The sequence below is a fragment of the Centroberyx affinis genome, unplaced genomic scaffold, assembly GCF_046629955.1.
Source record: "Centroberyx affinis isolate AG114_WGS23_722 - 3 ecotype Tasmania unplaced genomic scaffold, CSIRO-AGI_Caff_v1 ptg005391l_1, whole genome shotgun sequence".
In the NCBI taxonomy this organism is placed as follows: domain Eukaryota; kingdom Metazoa; phylum Chordata; class Actinopteri; order Beryciformes; family Berycidae; genus Centroberyx; species Centroberyx affinis.
The window spans coordinates 148091-165584 of record NW_027282696.1 but is presented as its reverse complement, the minus strand read 5'-3'; the positions used below and the strand labels follow the sequence as shown (position 1 = coordinate 165584).

At 43.9% G+C, this 17494-nt stretch overlaps 1 protein-coding gene across 5 annotated transcripts in view; it reads left to right on the top strand.

Moving 5' to 3' along the window:
* Positions 1 to 17494, top strand: part of fgfr3 (fibroblast growth factor receptor 3) — a 52692-nt gene that overhangs the window by 19294 nt on the left and 15904 nt on the right. For 4 of the 5 annotated variants that reach the window (XM_071546710.1, XM_071546706.1, XM_071546708.1 and 1 more), the window contains exons 4-7: positions 7921 to 8044; positions 8652 to 8842; positions 14531 to 14675; positions 16317 to 16492. In XM_071546710.1, coding sequence (XP_071402811.1) covers positions 7921 to 8044; positions 8652 to 8842; positions 14531 to 14675; positions 16317 to 16492 — 636 coding nt within the window. Of the gene's footprint in view, positions 1 to 7920; positions 8045 to 8651; positions 8843 to 14530; positions 14676 to 14909; positions 14925 to 16316; positions 16493 to 17494 lie in introns of all 5 variants that reach the window. The other variant, XM_071546709.1, reaches the window with a different exon arrangement.

The following is a 17494-nucleotide window of genomic DNA, read 5'->3' as shown; positions in this document are numbered from 1 at the left end:
CCGCTGTTGGCCTTTCACCACGCTGTATGTGTCAGTATTGCCTTTTGTACCTTTTCCATAAAGGAGTTTAATTGATGCTCTTATCCGGAGGGACTTACATCGAGTGATACAGTGAAAAAGGCTTTAATTCCTAGATCATAGAATGAGTGTAGGCCATAGAATGATTGTGTAAAAAGAGAAGTGCTGGGAAAAGAAATACAATTATATCTAAAGGGAGCTGTAGAAGGGTTTTTGTTAATATATAAGAGGTGATATAAGAGGGTGACGCACTATCAAACTCTGTGTCAGATACACCAATGTCACCAAATGCAAATTCTTGCACATGTACTGCGATTAAAGTGAGTCTGATGGCGATTATTAAGACGTTCCCTTCAGTGTCTTTATCTAAAAGTGATCACATGATTCCCCCCCCCCCCCTCCTCCCTCCCTCCCTCCCCCCTCCTGCCGTTTGAATTCCCAGTAGCCAATTGCTACAGGCCGCTGTTGGCCTTGAGAGAGGTGAGCGGAGAAATGACCTTCTATAGTGTGCGGGTGCTGGGTGACAGACAAGCTAAACAGGGTGCTGCTCCTGGCCTGTGACACCGGCCCGGCCTCGGGGTGGGGGTGGGGTGGGGGGGGGTGGGGGGTCAGGGGCGACCGCTGCACCCCGTCCCCCATGTCAAAACCTCTGCTAACCCCCCCGTATCACACGCTGCAAGAAATGTCCGTCTGAAAAGGTACACACAGAAAAATAAAGGTGCAAAGTGGAACCGAATCATATATTTAATAGGTAGTAAAAGATATTAGGTCAAAATAAAGATTCTTAATTCTTAGTCATTGGATGGTGGGTGAATGCATAAATGTGGAAAATAACAAAACCCCTCCATAGTATATTGTGCAGTTGCAAATTAATTAGTTTGAAAGTTTCTTTAGTTTCTGCACCTTTATTTTTCTGTGTGTATTTAGTTTTCTTGGTATCCAGGTGGCTCCTGTTGCTAAGGCCACACACCATTTACCTGTGATGTCATTGGTTTAAATCCCATCATTCCTGTCTCTCTCTCTCTCTATTGTAAACTATCAAATAAAGCAAAACTCCCCTTTAAAAAAAAAAAAGTTATTTAATCTCATATTGAGTCTGAAAATCGTATTTTTCAGCCACTGGGGGTGAGGTCATTTGACTTGTTTCCAGCACAGCTTCATTTTGCCCTCGCACTAAAAGAAGAAAACATGACTTGATTCGGTGAAAATGTTTGAATCAAGTCACATTATCTTTAATTGAATTGAGCGATCTGCCTGGGAAAGAGCTACCAGTGTCTAGAGCAGCAAATGGAAAAGCTTTCATGAACTGGATACAGGTTGAATCGCTGTTGTGTTTTATTTATTTAGCAAAACTGATGTTTATTTAGATATAAATGTGGTGGATTGTGACTTTAAGATGAAATTCATGGTTAAAACGGACATTTTTTGCAGCACAAAATGAGTGTCACTCATCACCCCACCTCACATCTGCCTGTGATGAGTTCATCTAGCGAGGGTGGCGGGAGGGTGGGGTTGATGGGTGGGTGGGGGGTGGGGGTGTGGGGCGGCACCCGGAGAGCTCTGACAGCCTGACAATGGCCTTCTAAAGTCTCTATTCCTGCAGCCGGGTCCTCAAGGTGCAGCCCGTCTCCTCCCTGCACCCCGCATTGAAACGCGCCGCTGAATGACAAGATCATTTTAGATTTGACAGCCGTGGTTAATGCCGGCTGAATGAACGCGGCCGTGTCTGATTTTAAGGTTTGTGACGGGTGATGGGATGATTTTGTCACGTATCTCTCAGCAGTGTGTGTGTGTGTGTGTGTGTGATTGACTGACTTGCTATCCGAACCATGCTGATCAGCGCAGCACCACCTACCAGCGGGTTTGTCATTTACCTAAGTGCCTCCAGATCTGTAGAGGTGTGAAAGGTAAAGCCGGAGCAGACCATTAAAGCCCCATTACCTGTCGACAGTAGTAGTTCCCGCCTTCACACCGGAGTGAAAGAAGATGCACCGTGTTCTCCTTTGTTCCCTAACTGTGAAAGTCTGGTTTCATCTCCTATTCCTTTTCCTGAAGAGATCTATATACGAATACGGCGAGACAGTTTCACCTGTTTTCCCAAGAGGAGTTTCACTTGCTTCGACAATTTTTCTTTAAACGCGACGAAAACTCAAATTAAGGCAGATTGATTCTCTCGTTCCCGCCCGAACATCGTGGGATTCAATAAGATTTAAAACCGAATACAAGATTAGATGGCTTTTTTTTTTTTGCAGCGTTGAGAGTCATTTATCATGAAAGCAGCGCAATGGACAAAATTCTGTTACTTAAGTGGACACCATTAGAAGAGATAAAGACGCTTTTATTAGTGGAGATAATGTTAGTCTGTCTGTGACTGATGAGGAATCTCTGCTGCCTTTATGTTTAAAGTAATTCATATGAGATTTACCAAGGCAAACTAGAACAAAAAGTAAAACGGAGGAGGGAGTGAGAGAGACTTTATTATGCTGTAACTATATTCTCTCTGCCTTAAAGAGCTGCTGACACTAAGAGAATTTCATCAGTCTGGGTTTCAGTGGAGAGTTTTAGTGTACCATGATGCTCTAAATGCTTTCAGAGGCTTTTACACCCTGAGAAGAATAAAATCCTGAAGAGAAAACACTGAATACTTTGAATTTTTGACACAAAGAAGGTTAAGTTTAAGTATCAGCAGAAATATCAGCTTATCAGCGCCTTCAATACAAAAATATCAGTATCGCTATGGGCTTTCAAACGCCCATATTGCCTGAATCCTATGTATTATTGTATAGTCATGTAGGCCTATAGTACTGTACACTAAAATTTCAGTACAGTACTTCTCAATACTCAATTCTCACAAAGTCTTTTCCCTGACAAACACACTGGAAGTCGTTTTGACATTCAGTTCTCACTTCCAAGCACATTGTGAGTCTATTGAAAAGCAATAAAGAGAAGCAAATGTTATCGTTTGTCGAAGTCAAACGGAACGGTAAACAGGATGTGTAGGTAATTTGTAATTTGTAAAGTGGAAAATAAAATTCCAGCGCGCGCCTTCACAGAGAACAGCGGAGGAAGGGCAGAGCCTGAAGGTCAGAGGTCACGTTCTCTATTGAGCCATCAGATGGAGGTGGAGAGAGAGGGGCGTGTCGCCGGGCCTATTGAGCGGCCTGAGGCTTTGACAGCCAGAGCCGATGCTGTTGTGTGCTGCCACATATGGCGGAAGGGATTTCATTGTGCTCATGCTAAACCGCGGCGGTAACAAGCGAGACAAAAGCCGACAATGTAATAATTGTGTTTCGCTCCGTCCAGGTCGCTCGCTCGGTGCTGGACTGATTTTTCAATCCCTGTTTTGACAGGTTTCCAAGGCAAAGCTCTTAAACTGGCTCCACACTGTTACTTTTTAAGACTTTAAGCGCTTTAAATCCGTGTTTTTCCCCTCCAGATTTTAACACAGGCTCGATTGTGAGTCTCTGTAGGCCGCGTTGGAATTTCTACACCTTGCAAGATTATTTTTGGAATCTTTTTAATTTTAGAACTGCCACCGTTCGCCCCCCCTCCCTCCTGTCGCTTTACCCAAATACACCATGGCTATCAAAAGACAGATTATCCTATTTATTTGATTTTCTTCTGTATTTCACCTCATGTTTTTTTCCTTTCAACTCTCATACTTCCAATTTTACAGCGTCCTTCCTTCCCTGTTGATGCAATGGCGTGCAAAGCCAAACTCACAGACTTCAGGAGCTTTAACAGCCGGCCCTCAGGGTCACTTCTATCTGCTTCCTCCCTCTCTGTGGGTCAAATTAGACGGTAGCACAGATCCGGGCCACTGGTCCGCTCTGACACAGTCATAAATTCTGGTAACTGGCCCCGCCGGTTCTGACAGCGCTATTTTGCGAGGTGAAGACTGAGGGCTTGGACTATAAAGGGAGCAGAGCTTCCTGTGTTTCTGACTCAACTCCTACACACTGCAAAAAATGTCTATCTTAACGGATCATTACTCCTGGTTTAAAATTCTTGTTTTGCTTCAAGTACGTGAAGGAATCTGCCAGTTGGGGTGAGGTAATCTCACTAATTTCCATTGCTGGTTCTTTGAAACAAGCAGATATATCTTAAAGTACGGCAAATCACTCCAGCTGCTTCAAGATATTATCACTTTTGTTAAGAGAATTCTTTAAAACAAGCTAAATTGAATACAAATGTGAAATTATCTTGCTTTTTTGGCAATTTTCTTGACTTGTTCTAAGAAAAATAGCATTTTAAGACTCAGTACAAAGTAAATGACACGTTTAGGTGTATATTCTTTCCCACTTGATAATCCCATCCCACTAGATTTACCCGTGCACAACTGCTGCGGACTCTGTATGTCGTTAAATGCTAAATGACTGGGAGACTTTTTGCAGTGTGAACCTCCCTGTCCATTCCCATGGCCTGCGTCCTTCTGTAGGTCCGCGGCCAAAGCCCTAAAACCTTTAAAGCCTCCTATGACTCTAAAGTAAGCTCCTTAATAATTTAATTCTGTTTGGAATCTGGCATGATTGGACTGGATGGGATTATCACGTTCGGGGACTAATGCTGCGGGTTCAGCGGGGGTTAGCCAGTGTTACATGGTAATAAAGGCAAGCGGCACGTATAGAGAAATAATTAAATGAGCTGAGGGAAAGACGGAGGGAAATTAAAGTAGAAATGTCACTCATAACTAATTATTACAGTAAAAATTCAATATGAGTGGGTGTTGCCTGTGAAAACTCCCTTTGTTGAATAGAGTTACCCGCTTTTTTAAGCAGTTATAAATATTTATGAAGTAGATTTATCATATCGTCGCTGTCAGGTGAAAACCTCATATCGCCAAAATGTCAACTTCTGACCACCATGTAGTTTTGAGTTTATCCAATGTTTCATAAACCCAAGTGTCATAAAATTTTCTCAATCCATAGAAGACAAGGTAATCCTTCAGTTGAAATGCAAACATGAAAATTAAATTAAGAGATAGAGGTTTCCACATGACAACAGCAACAGAAATTAAGACATAAATTACTCTACCAGTCAAAAGTCTGGACCCACCTTGAATGGTCTGTGTTTTTCATTCTCTTAAAGCCATTTTGATCTAAAGGCTTCTGCTTAAATGCTTGACATTAGTTTCTTAGACAAATATAAATAGTGAAGTTGATCCTATGTATGAATTTCTTTCCAAAGCCTTTGTCTTTCCATCAAGGCAAAGGGCGGCTACTTTAAAGAATCTAAAATATACGATAGTTTTGATTTGTTTAAAAACTTTTTGTTGGTCATTGCATAATTCCATTTGCAGTATTTCATACTTTCCATGTCTTTATTATTATTCTAAAATGTGGAAAATAGGAAAAATAAAGAAAAATGTGGCGTGTCCAAACTTTTGACTGGTAGTGGTTCTCATCGTGGGGTCCGGGGACCACCAGGGGTCCTTGAGGTGGTTCCAGGGGGTCCCCGGAAAGTTTAATAAATTGTTAAACTTCAGCATAATTTAATTTACAAGAAGTTAACTCAATTAGAGAATGCAGAAGAATGATTTGTTTCACTGTCATCCCTCAATACAGATGGGAATTCTGGACAAAATCATGTCTAACAATAAAAAATATTCTCAGATTTGGGTCTGAGAGACAAAATCTCCTCAAATGGGGGTCCGTGGCCCCAATGTGGACTGAATGTCGCTCACCCGCTCATCATGAGAGCCGCCATTGACTCCAGTTTGACTCTGACAGAGGGGGCAGACGGGGTGGAGCCATGCGGCCGCTTTTTTTGCGAAAAAAAAAAAAAAAAAAAAAAAGTTTGCCGGGGCCGCCTGGTCTATGTTACCACGCAACTGCAGAAAGCACACACACACACACACACAGGCATAATATTTACACTGTTACATTATTTTCCGCATGCGCCTCCAAGTGAGAGAGAGAGAGAGAGAGAGTGGAGGAGTGTGTAAGACAGAGGGAGAAGAGAGAGAGAGAGAGAAAGAAGAGGGGAGGAGGGGAGAGAGTAAGAAGAGTGTGTTCCTCCAGTCACAATGACATATATTATGTGAATGACTGGCCGCTTACCTAAAACGCATGGGGTTAAACGTTTGTGAAAACACTAAGCCCTCTCTCTTAGTCGGCGCTTTTTTCCTACGCAGGTGATGTTAACTGTTCCACCAAAAGCCTTCTTGCTGACATCACTCCCCATCAGTCCACCCCCCACCCCCACCCCCCCGCCCCCCGCCCCCCGTTTTAGTGATCCTGACCTTTTGCGGAGGAGTTCACTTCACGCTCGTCTCGCTGCAGTAAGTACGGCGGCGGCGGCGGCGTGTTTCCACTTAGCGGTGGAGAAGGTCCCTGTCTGTCGATGCGTGGCGGCTTCTGGATCTGTCAAGTTAGTGTCTGTCTGCCGGTGCCATCCAGCCACACCTGGTCCACATTACCAACACCAGATCTACCCCCCTCCCCCCTTTTTTTTTTTTTTTTTTTTTTTACTCTCCTGGGATTGATTGCTCTTGACTGGCACAATGGAACCAATTTCAAAAGGTGCAAACAAACCCTGCGCTCCCTCACTCTTTTTAGAGCCAACTCTTATGAAAATAATCCCTTGTGAAGATAAAACTTTCTTTATAGTATTATTTCATTTCATCCAGTTGATTGCTCTAATGTTTGAGGCTTATGCTTTTCTGTTTTTAATGTGATTACGCACTGAAACTAATTTCTTGCCATCTTTGTTTGATATGGCAATTAATCCTGAATCCTGAGTTTCCCTCTGGCATTAGTAAAGCACGTCTCTGCCTCATTTCTTCTGCTCCTCTTGCTCAGTGTAACTGAAAGACATTTCATAATAATAATAATTCATTCATAATAATAGATGGTCCAGGTCTGCACCGCACACTGACCAGACTGTTCTCTGCTCTTCAATCCTTTTCACCTCAGTTTTACTGTGTGGTGCTCTGCTCCGTGCAGCTGCGGTTTACAGCACTTCAGAAAACCATTTTCTACAAATCATGTCTGTTCTTTATTGAGCAGTATGGAATTAAAGGAAAGTAAAAGTTGCATCACTGTATGAGGCAACTTTGCACGGCCCAAATGGCAACGACAGTCAGTGTCTGACAAATTTGAATACCCACAAATCCTTTTGCAGTGAGGTCAGTAAACGTCACACACAGCTCGCTCATGTTTACCAGCCGGCCGGTCTGTGATGCTTTATAACAAAAAAAAAAACAAAGAGATGAGAGAGGAGGCTGCTGTTTGGGAGACAGTTTGGATTTCACTCTCAGGTTTCATTTCATCACCTCCTGTGAGTGGAGAAGTGACCAAAAATCACACCAGAACTTCGTTTGGGCAATCTACAGCAGTGGTTCTCAACGTGGGGTTCAGATACAGATAGTCATGGAATTCAGGACAAAATCATATCTAACAATAAAAATATTATTTATATATATATTATATATATCTCATCAAATGGGAGTCTGTGGCCTTAATGTGGACTAAATTCGGGGTCCTTGATATGAAAAGGGTTGAGAACCACTGATCTACAGAGCTTCAATTAGTGGGGATGAGACGCTCTTCTCTCTTGCAGCCCCACTTTGTGATTTAAGCTGATAAGATTGATGCATTTCGACATAAAAATCTTGTCTAGTGCAGCTTTATCTTTAACTGTGAATCTTCACACCTTAGCTGCAAATTTCCATACAACTCCCACAATCCTGTCCTTGTGTTCAGAAAGGACTGAACTGAATTTGTACTGTTTTGTGCTCCTCATCACACGCCTGTAAAAACGATATCAGGCCCCCTCCTGAGGTTTCTTCAAAAAACGCAGGGAATCCTCACAAATTTGGACGCATGGTCATGTTACTCCTCTTCTAATCTTGCAGTTCTCTTTCCCTCCCTCCCCTCTCCTCCCTCCCTCTCTCCCCACCAGCTGAGACACCAGCAGTGGAGTCTGGTGATGGAGAGCGCCGTGCCGTCGGACCGGGGGAACTACACCTGCGTGGTGCAGAACAAGTACGGCACCATCACCCACACCTACCAGCTGGACGTGCTAGGTGAGGAAACTACACAGAAACGTTTACTTTTACTTCTCCGTTTGCCTCTGCTTGTCTCAAATTGTGCAGAAAAGAAAGAAAATAGACTATAAACAAAGGATAAATAAATGTGTACAAGTGGTTTAATAATCCCAAGAGGGTTTAGAGCAGACAACCTGATGAAAAAAAGATGTAACTGTTTACGTTACATGAAAATATCAGTATAGGCAATGAAAAAAACATCAAGATGCATAAGGAAACAAACATAATGGAGCATTAACCACCTGATGAAGACTAGAGCTGCTGTGTATTTTTATTACTTTTTATTCATATTTTTCCACCATCAAATACAAAACAATACGCAAAAAAAATAGCACATCTGCTGCAGTGTATAGTAAAAAAAATGGCATGAAAGCATCAGCAGTGTGTGGGTTTTTACCGTTTTTATTCTCCTGAGCAACAACTGCAGCTGTCAGAAAGTCTTTAGGGATAAGTGGGATCATCAGCAGTCACATCATTTGAATTTAATTGAATTTCTTTAACGCTACTTTATCCTCACATCCTTCATCTTTCTCTCTCTCTCTCTCTCTCTCTCTCTCTCTCTCTCTCTCTGTGTGGGCCCAATCAGAGCGCTCCCCTCACAGGCCCATCCTCCAGGCGGGGCTGCCGGCCAATCAGACGGTGGTGCTGGGCAGCGACGTGGAGTTCCACTGTAAGGTCTACAGCGACGCCCAGCCGCACATCCAGTGGCTCAAACACATCGAGGTCAACGGCAGCCGCTACGGCCCCGACGGCGTTCCCTACGTCGATATCTTGAAGGTGCGTCCCCCCCCCCCCCCCCCCCCCCCCGTCCCCCCCGCTCTAATGAGTCCCGCCCGCAGCAGAGTGTTTTGCCAGCCTAGGATAATTCCACTCATAATTAATCTCTCCTAAATGTCGTATTTTAATGAGTTTTTACAGTAGGTGGGTCTGTCGGGCCTACAGGCTTTTTTTTTTCGCAGGGCCAGTGTAATTGATGAGCTCCGTTCCTTAAACGCTGCACCTCCATTATGGAACGGGAAAAAAAAAAAGCATTACCTGAAGTTCAGCTTTCAGTATCTCTAAATATCTGTTTTCTTAATTACTGTCTCCTTTTTCAAATGTTGGCTATCACATGTTCCCGGAGAAATCAGACACCGCTGGCCTGGTTTTCATGAATCCCAGAGCCTGTATCTTCACACTGTGGTCTATAGGGTTAGGGCTACAATGTACAATGATTGGCCTAATGGGGGCGCTATAATTAAAGGTCAAACTCAGAATCAATATCTTCCAATTCTGAGGAAACTTGGAGGGATGATGCAGCTTTAAAAACATTACACCGATGGGGCGCTAAATGTAAACAATTGCATCTTTTCGAAGGTCATAAATGCTTCACTAATTGGTCCGATTTTGATGAAACTTGGAGTGGTGATGCATCAGTCTTGTTACTGATTGGTCCAATGGGTGCACACAGGAAAATGAAGGTGCGAACTGGAACCGAAAATGGTTCTTAAACAGTTCTTCTATGGCAGTGGTTCTCAGGGGGTCCCCAGCAATTGTTAAACCTCAGCATTTTTTCATTTACAAGAAGTTAGAGAATTAGAAAATGTAGAAGATTGACTATTTTGGTCATAGTTATCTCTCTACCTACAGTACAGATAGTCATGGAATTCTGCACAAAATCATATCTAACAATAAAAATATTCTCAGATTTGGGTCCGAGAAACAAAATCTCATCAAATGGGGGTCTGTGGCTCTAATGTGGACTAAATTAGGGGTCCTTGATATGAAAAAGGTTGAGAATCACTGTTCTATGGCATCACCCTTATTTTTCTGTGTGTGCCTTCAGTATTCGTAGGGGACGATGTGCTTACTTGTTTTTGGAATTAAACTCTTATTATGATAAATCAGGCAACATGTGAGACTGTGAAACTGTATGTTTACCTGACATCCAGCATCTTGACTTCTAGCATTAACCACTGATATTGTGATTATTGTGATAGGTGATTAGGGTTCAAACTTCTCAGCTCTACAGTATTTAAGCTCCTGATCCTGCTGTTGGAGTGCCGCTGGGTGATCACATCCATATAATGACATTAACTATTTTGTTTTTACTCCTAAACCTATATTTGTTTGTCTGCAGCATTTTTATGTTTGTCACGATGCTCTTATCGCTCCCAGGAAAGCGAGTGTCACTCATGCACAAGCTTCCTAGTCAAATAGAGGTTAAGTAAACACAGCGGGGCAGGCGTCAGACAGTCTTAGGAGGGCTCGTTCCTGCCGAAGAACTTAGCAGAAAAAATCCTGGAGGTCTGCTCGTCTCCCCCCCCCACCCGGGCGATGTTGGTGTTCAAGAATAGAGCGAGAGTAGAAAGCATTCCTCTCCGGGGAGGACAACACCCTAAACCCGCTGAGAGGCGTGTAAAAACGGCTTTTTTTTTTTTTTTTTTTTAAGAGGAAGACTCCCATCGAAAAATCAAGAAGGAGAAGGCCTTCGCTTTCTCATTTGGCCTCCCTTTTTCTTTTTTTCTCCGTCTCCCTCTCTCTCTCTCTCTCTCTCTCTCTCTCTCTCTCTCTCTGTATGTCTCTAGAGCGAGGGAATAAAACAAACATCTGGTTTGGACTAAGTTAACTGCTGTGGTGGCGGCAGCGCAGGGAGAGAGACGGGCTCTGTTAACCGCCATTGCCGTCAGATGTGCTGCGTCGCGTGGTTTGAGGAGGAGGAGGAGAGAGAGAGGAGGAGGAGGAGGGAGAGAGAGAGAGAGAGAGGAGGAGGAGGAGGAGGAGGGAGGAGGAGAAGGGAAAGAGGGAAGAGGCACCCAAAAAAGCCATGGAAAAAATGAGTGGAGGAACACAAGGAAGGGCAGAGTCAGCAGGGAGAGGAGAGAGAGAGTGTGACAGAGTGGTTAGCAGAGGAGAGACACACAGAGAGAGAGAGACAGAGAGACAGGGAGAGAGAATGTGTGGAGGAGGGTGAGAGAGAGATAAGAGAGAGAGAGAGAGAGGAGAGAGGGAGGGAGAAAGAGGTGGAGAGAGAAAGAAATGAAGCGAAAGCAAGATGGGAGGGGGAGAGAGAAGAGAGAGATGGAGGGTGTGATAGACAGAGAGAATGAGAGGGATGGAAAGAGGAAGAGAGAGAAGCAGAAGGAGGGAGAGAGATAGAGATGGATAAAAAAAGAGAAGGAAGGAGAGAAAGGGAGAGAGAGAAAAAAGGGAAGAGAAGGGAGTAAAAGAAAGAAATAGAGAGGGAGAGGGAAAAGAGAGAGCGACAGAGAGAGGGAGAAAGGAGAGAGGGAGGGAGACAGACTGACAGTGGGAGAGAAAGAAAGGGAGAAAGGAGAGAAGGGGATAAACAGAGAGAAGGAAAGATAGATAAACAGAAAAGGGAAGAAAAGAGATGGAGAGAAAAGACAGAGGGGGAGAGAGAGGGAGAGAAATTAAGGAAGAGAGGGGTCGAAAATACACAAGGAGAGTGAAACAGAGAGAAAGAAGGAGGGAGAGACAGAGAGAGACACACAGAGGAAGAAAGAGAGAAAACAGAGAGAAAGGAAGAGAAAGCGAGAGAGATCAAGATCAACAGAGCGAGAGAGAGAGAAAGAGAGAGGGAGAGAAAAGAGAGAGGAGGGTGAGAGAGGAAGAAAAGAGGGGGAGAGGGAGAGACAGAGAGGATGAAAAAGGCAAAAGAGAGAATAAGAAAAACAGAAAGACCAACAAGAAGAGAGATAGAGATCAACAGTGAGAAAAAGAGAGAGAAAAAGAGAGAGAGAGAAAGGGGGGAGCGACATAGAGAGAGACAGCGAGCCGTCGGCCCAGACCGCGGCTCCACACTCTATTTTCGACTACCACATAATTGAAACAGTATTTACTGGATCTGCACTCTGCATGTGCCGCTTTTTTTCTCTCTCCCTCTCCTCTCTCTCTCTCTCTCTCTCTCTCTCCTCTCTCTCTCTCTCTCTCTCTCTCTCTGGCCCACCACAGTTCATTCTGACGCTCTGTGACATCTCATGTGTGGCATATAGGAGCTAAATACAGGGAGGTGGGGGGGGGGTACGAATGTCATGGAGGATGTTTTTTTTTTTTTTTTTTTTTAAAGAAATGCCTGAATGGCCCTTTTGATGCCTGGAAAAAGAGTTAACGATGAGTGACTCGCCCCGAGTGGGGAGGCGAGAGAGTCTGCTTCCACGAGTGGGCTGGACTGCAGCCATGGATGTTCATTAAGCAACCATAAAACACGATATGTTTTCTCCTTTATGTGCTTTTGCCCCTTTAATTATTTATCAGGAGTTCTTTTTTTTCTTTTTTTCTCTCCCCGCCAGAACGCCTGTCATGAGCCATGTGTGTGTATGTGTATGTGTGTGTGTGTGTGTGTGTGCAGTGTGTGTGTGTTGGGAAGATTGACGTACCGCAATGCCTTTAATCTACCAGTAGACAGCATGTCTTACTTTGCATATGCAATGTGTGTATGTGTGTGTTGTTCTCTCTGTGTGTATGCAGCGTTATGTGTTTTTTTACAGGTTTGACGATGTAACGCCTTTAATCCTGCTTCAGAGTGTGTGTGTGAGCGTGTGTGTGTGTGTGTGTGTGTGTGTGCGTTCTCCACGTACCAAGGTTATTATAGTTTTGCTTTTTTCATTAGTTTTTATTTTTATTTCATTTTGACTTTTTGTTTTCAATTTCAGTTTAGATTTAATTAGCTTTTAAAGCGGGTTTGCTAGTTTAGTTTAGTTTTTATTTTTTGAAAATGCTTAGTTTTAGTTTAGTTTTTATTAGTTTCAGTGTTAGTTTTAGTCTTTTTTTTGTAATATGGGGTATTTGTCAGGGGCGAGATTCAAAAAGGTAAAAAAAAATTGGAAGATAGATTTCACCCAAAATACTAGGCTTATATATGAAATAAATTGACAAAGACAAAAACTAAAGACATTTTCTCTATAATTTTAGTTTATTTTAGTTAGTTTTGTAAACACACAATACAGTTTCAGTAATCGTTTTTTTGGTAAAGCCTCGTTTTTATTTTTATTTAACACCTAGTTCTCGTTATTTTGTTAGTTTTCGTTAACGATAATAACCTTGCCACGTATGCAGCGTCCTCGTGTGTGTGTGTGTGTGTGTGTGTGTGCGTGTGTGTGTGTGTGTCCTCGCTGTAACACACGGCCTCTCCGTATCCCCCCTTCCCACAGAGTCTTGTCAGTAGGCACGCCGAGGCCCACGATAAGCTCAAACTGTCCAACGTGACAGAGAGAGACGCCGGGAAGTACTGGTGTCGCGCCTCCAACTTTGTAGGCAAGTCGGAAAACGCTTTCTGGCTTAAGATCCGCAGACCAGGTAACTCCTCCTGAGCCCCGAGTCTCCTCTCTCCGGGTCTCCTGGGTGTGGGTGTGACTGGCTTGCTGGCTAATAGGACGAAGACAATACACCCCCTAACACACACATATATACACACACACACACACACACACACCCCATTCTTCTCCAAGGCCCTCTGAGCCCTAAACGCTCACACTCCGTTAGTTAGCATGTCTCATCCATTTCACCGCCCCACGCCGCTTTGTCTTCTTTCCCGATCAATAAAAAACACAATATCACGCCTCTAATTACGGCGAGGACTTCAAAAGCCTTGCCCTTGCTCGCACTCCCTCTCCCCACACACACATAAAAGCCCACCCTCCCTCTCTCTCTCTCTCTCACCCACACACACACACACAATCACACAGACTGGTATTGATTTCCCTGGGAGTGCATTCTTCAGCTGTATTAATGTGCTTTTATATGAAAGCATGCAGCAGGACACTGAATCATGACTGGGGCTGGATGTCACTGTTCATTACTGAAGCCTGGGGTACGAGGATCTAATGGGACCCCCCCCCCACCCACACACACCCCTCCCCCTCCACCCACCCCTCCACGCCGCATCAGACACTGATGACTTTGAAACGGACCCCCCCCCACCCCCCCCACCCCACCGGTCATCACACCACAACTATTAGTCAAAAGGCAAAAACCCACAACTGCAGCTACGCTCTTTTCATGAACACGTTTGATGTTGCGGTCAAATGTGTCGACTCCCCGTTTCTCCTCCTCAGTTTTGGTGGCGGCCGTCGTTTCTTGCGGTGAAGGGATCTGTTTTTTTTCGCTTTCAACGGCAGGTAAAACTTTCACCGGTTCGATTTAAACTCGCAGGCGGGGCGATCCTAGCTGCTGCACCTGTCTAGCGGATCTGGGAAAAACCCCGCCTGAGGAAACCTGAAACTTTGAGGTTTTCTCTCGAACCGGTGTGAGCTTCTTTTCGTGCTTCTTGGTGTTTCCAGGTGGTGGTGATGCTGGAGGCCCTCGGTCCCGCCTCCTCTTCTTCCAGGTCTTTCTTTCCTCCAGGGTGTGTTTGGTGTTGGCATTTCCTCTAAAGAGCTTTGGGCTTATGAAATCTCTCTCTCTCTCTCTCTCTCTCTCTCCCTTCTTCCCTCCTCCACCTCGCCCCTCTCTCATCCTCCACAGACGGCTGGTATTAACACAACGGATAAGGAGCTAGAGATTCTCCTCTTGGCCAATGTGTCTTTTGAGGATGCGGGGGAGTACACCTGTCTAGCAGGGAACTCTATCGGCTATGCTTACCACTCTGCTTGGCTGACGGTGCTTCCAGGTAGATTCCTCCTCCTCCTCCTCTTCTTCTCTCTCCGCGGCTCTCTGGACGTCCGCCGTCCATTTCCTCCACCTAGATCACTCCGAATGTCATAAACGGCATGAAAAGATGATTGTTATGTGTTGACATTTTTATGTTTTACTCGGTAGCACAATCCCACTGCAAGAAACGTCTCATATAGTCTCGTTTAGGCGAATATTCAGCCTTCAGATCTGATTTTTCTTAAACCAAGAGAGAAACATTCTGCCAGTGAGGAGAGATAACTCCACTTGTTTCCAATGCAGCTTCACTTGTTTCAGGAATTGTCTAGAAATGAGTGTCAGAATAAGGCAGATCACCGCACTACTATCAAGAAAATGACAGTTAATTCTACAGAATTCTTGAAACAAATTGATTCGCATAGTCCTCAAGGACTATGGTACTTTTTATTGGCACCTTTTATTCATTTATTTATTTATTTTATATGACTCTTTGCCTTTAAGTAATTTTGGTTTTTAACCCTGTGCATGCTGCATTGCCTTGTTTTATTGTGTATTGTCTCTAATCTATAGTTATAAGTTATATTAATACAGATTGTGTGAGCTACTGGACACCTGAATTTCCCCAAGGGGATGAATAAAGTATTTATCTATCTATCTATCTATCTATCTATCTGCATTGGAAACAAGTGAAATTATCAAACGGCAATGGCAGATTTTTTCACTTATTTTAAGAAAAGTACGATTTCAGGACTCAATAACAGACTAAATGACGTGTTAATATGGAGATTTTTTGCAGTGCTTAAACTTCATTGACAAACTCCTGTATAATTACCATACGCACACAAACACATGATATCCACTTGTTAACACGTGTTAACTGCGTTGCAAATGCGTTATTGCCCCTTTTATTCGGTGAACCAAACATGTAATCCAGCCTCCACTGGAAGACACTTTTTAATCAAGGCGGCTCATCCGTTGTAATGTCTCCAGGCTACGAGGCAATTTAAAGACATTTCTGTGCTCCATGTTCAACACAATAATTACTTCCCCGGGGAGAGGCATATCACAGGTGCAATTACCTGCTGGAGCCGATTACTCTGCTGCCTCGTCCCAACAGCTGAACGCAAACTTTGGCGGCGTGCGAGGCAAGTTCCCGAGCACTGATTGTTTTTCAAACCAAACTATGATTTATAGATGTTTCATTACAGCTGCTTGGACTATTCCCAGCATCCGTTGGGTTGAAATGTGCTACCGAGCAAAGCCACAGTTAATGTTTTTTTTTTAATTAATAACAAGTACATTGTGTGGTGAGATGAGGCACGAAAAAGCTTAGCTGAGTGATTATCGTTGGGATGATATCAGCGGACTTTAATTTCTTGCTGTCCCACAATCTCATGTTGGAAAGGCCATGTGTGTGTGAGTTCAATTCAAATGCAAATTACTTTTCATTTTGTGCGGTGGACAGACAAGACAAATAGGACAAACACAAGACATGGAACAGTCATCAGCCTTGTCTGCAACCATAATTAAAAAATACTAAAAAAAACTAGGAATAAAATAAAAGTTGATGTGTTTATTAAAGATTCACGGTTTTGAATGACGTCCCATGCTTGCGTCCTCCCCCCTCCCCCTCCCCCCTCCCCCCTCCCCCCTCCTATAGCCGTGGACCCGGACAGGGAGGACGACTACGCCGACATCCTCATCTACGTGACGGGCTGCGTGCTCTTCATCCTGGCCGTGGTCATCGTCATCCTCTGCCGCATGAGGATGACCACGCAGAAGACGCTGCCCACGCCGCCCGTGCAGAAACTCTCAAAGTTCCCCCTCAAGAGACAGGTAACAGAAAGTAGATACAAGATTCGTACAAACACTTTCCCTCTTTTCCTCTCCTTCTGTCTTCAGTGAAGCCTCATTATTATGACTTTAGTACAACTTGATACAGATGTACGGACTTGTATAGATTTACTGCATGCTTGCTGGAGTATGAAGTCCACTGGTGCTCTATTCAGAAGGGGAACTGCATGGAAAAAGACTTGTAACTAGTTGGTTGAAAGGCATTTCCAGGATCCCCTTTCATGTCATGGATTTCATGGAATTCCTGGAATATCATGGAATTTAAAGAGGTGTATTCCAGACAGTGAAAGTCTGGGAAATTGATCATTTCTCAGGGGAAGTCAGGGAATTTTACTTTACAGGAACATAGTAAATACACCAGAGTGTATTTTACAACCTTTTTCACACGTTCAATTGCATCAGACTGGTGGTTTTCAGCTGTTCCTCCTCCAAAGCAAACCCAACTGTAGTGGAAACCAGACTGTTTACAACAACATTAGCAAACCAGGAAGGAATAACATTTTTAGCTCATGGAAGCGCTGCAAATTAGATGCGGAAAGTCATGGAAAAATCATGGAATTTCTTCTTTTTTTTTTTTTTTTTTGCATTGGCTAGCTTATTTTTGCAATTTTAAAGAAAGAATTGTATGCAGGATAGATGCAGGAAAGATATAGGATAAATACACGAAGGGGGACTTCTGCTCCCTCTCTCCCTCTCTCTCTCTCTCTCTCTCTCTCCCTCTCTCTCCCTCTCTCTCTCTCTCTCTCTGTTGATGACGTCGTGCGGACGCTGGAAGGCATCAAGCTGGTGACATGTGTTCACATTTATCTTGGAGCAGATTCAGCCGAGGGATATTTATGCCCTCCTGCGACTGTCAGTGTTAGTGTTAGATTTCACTCTCTGTGTAACGCACACTCGCCCCTCAACTGCTTTGAGAGAAACATAAAGTGGAGCAGCTGCATTTCCAGCGGAGAGGGCCTGCAGTCTGAAAAACGGTTCGCGTCG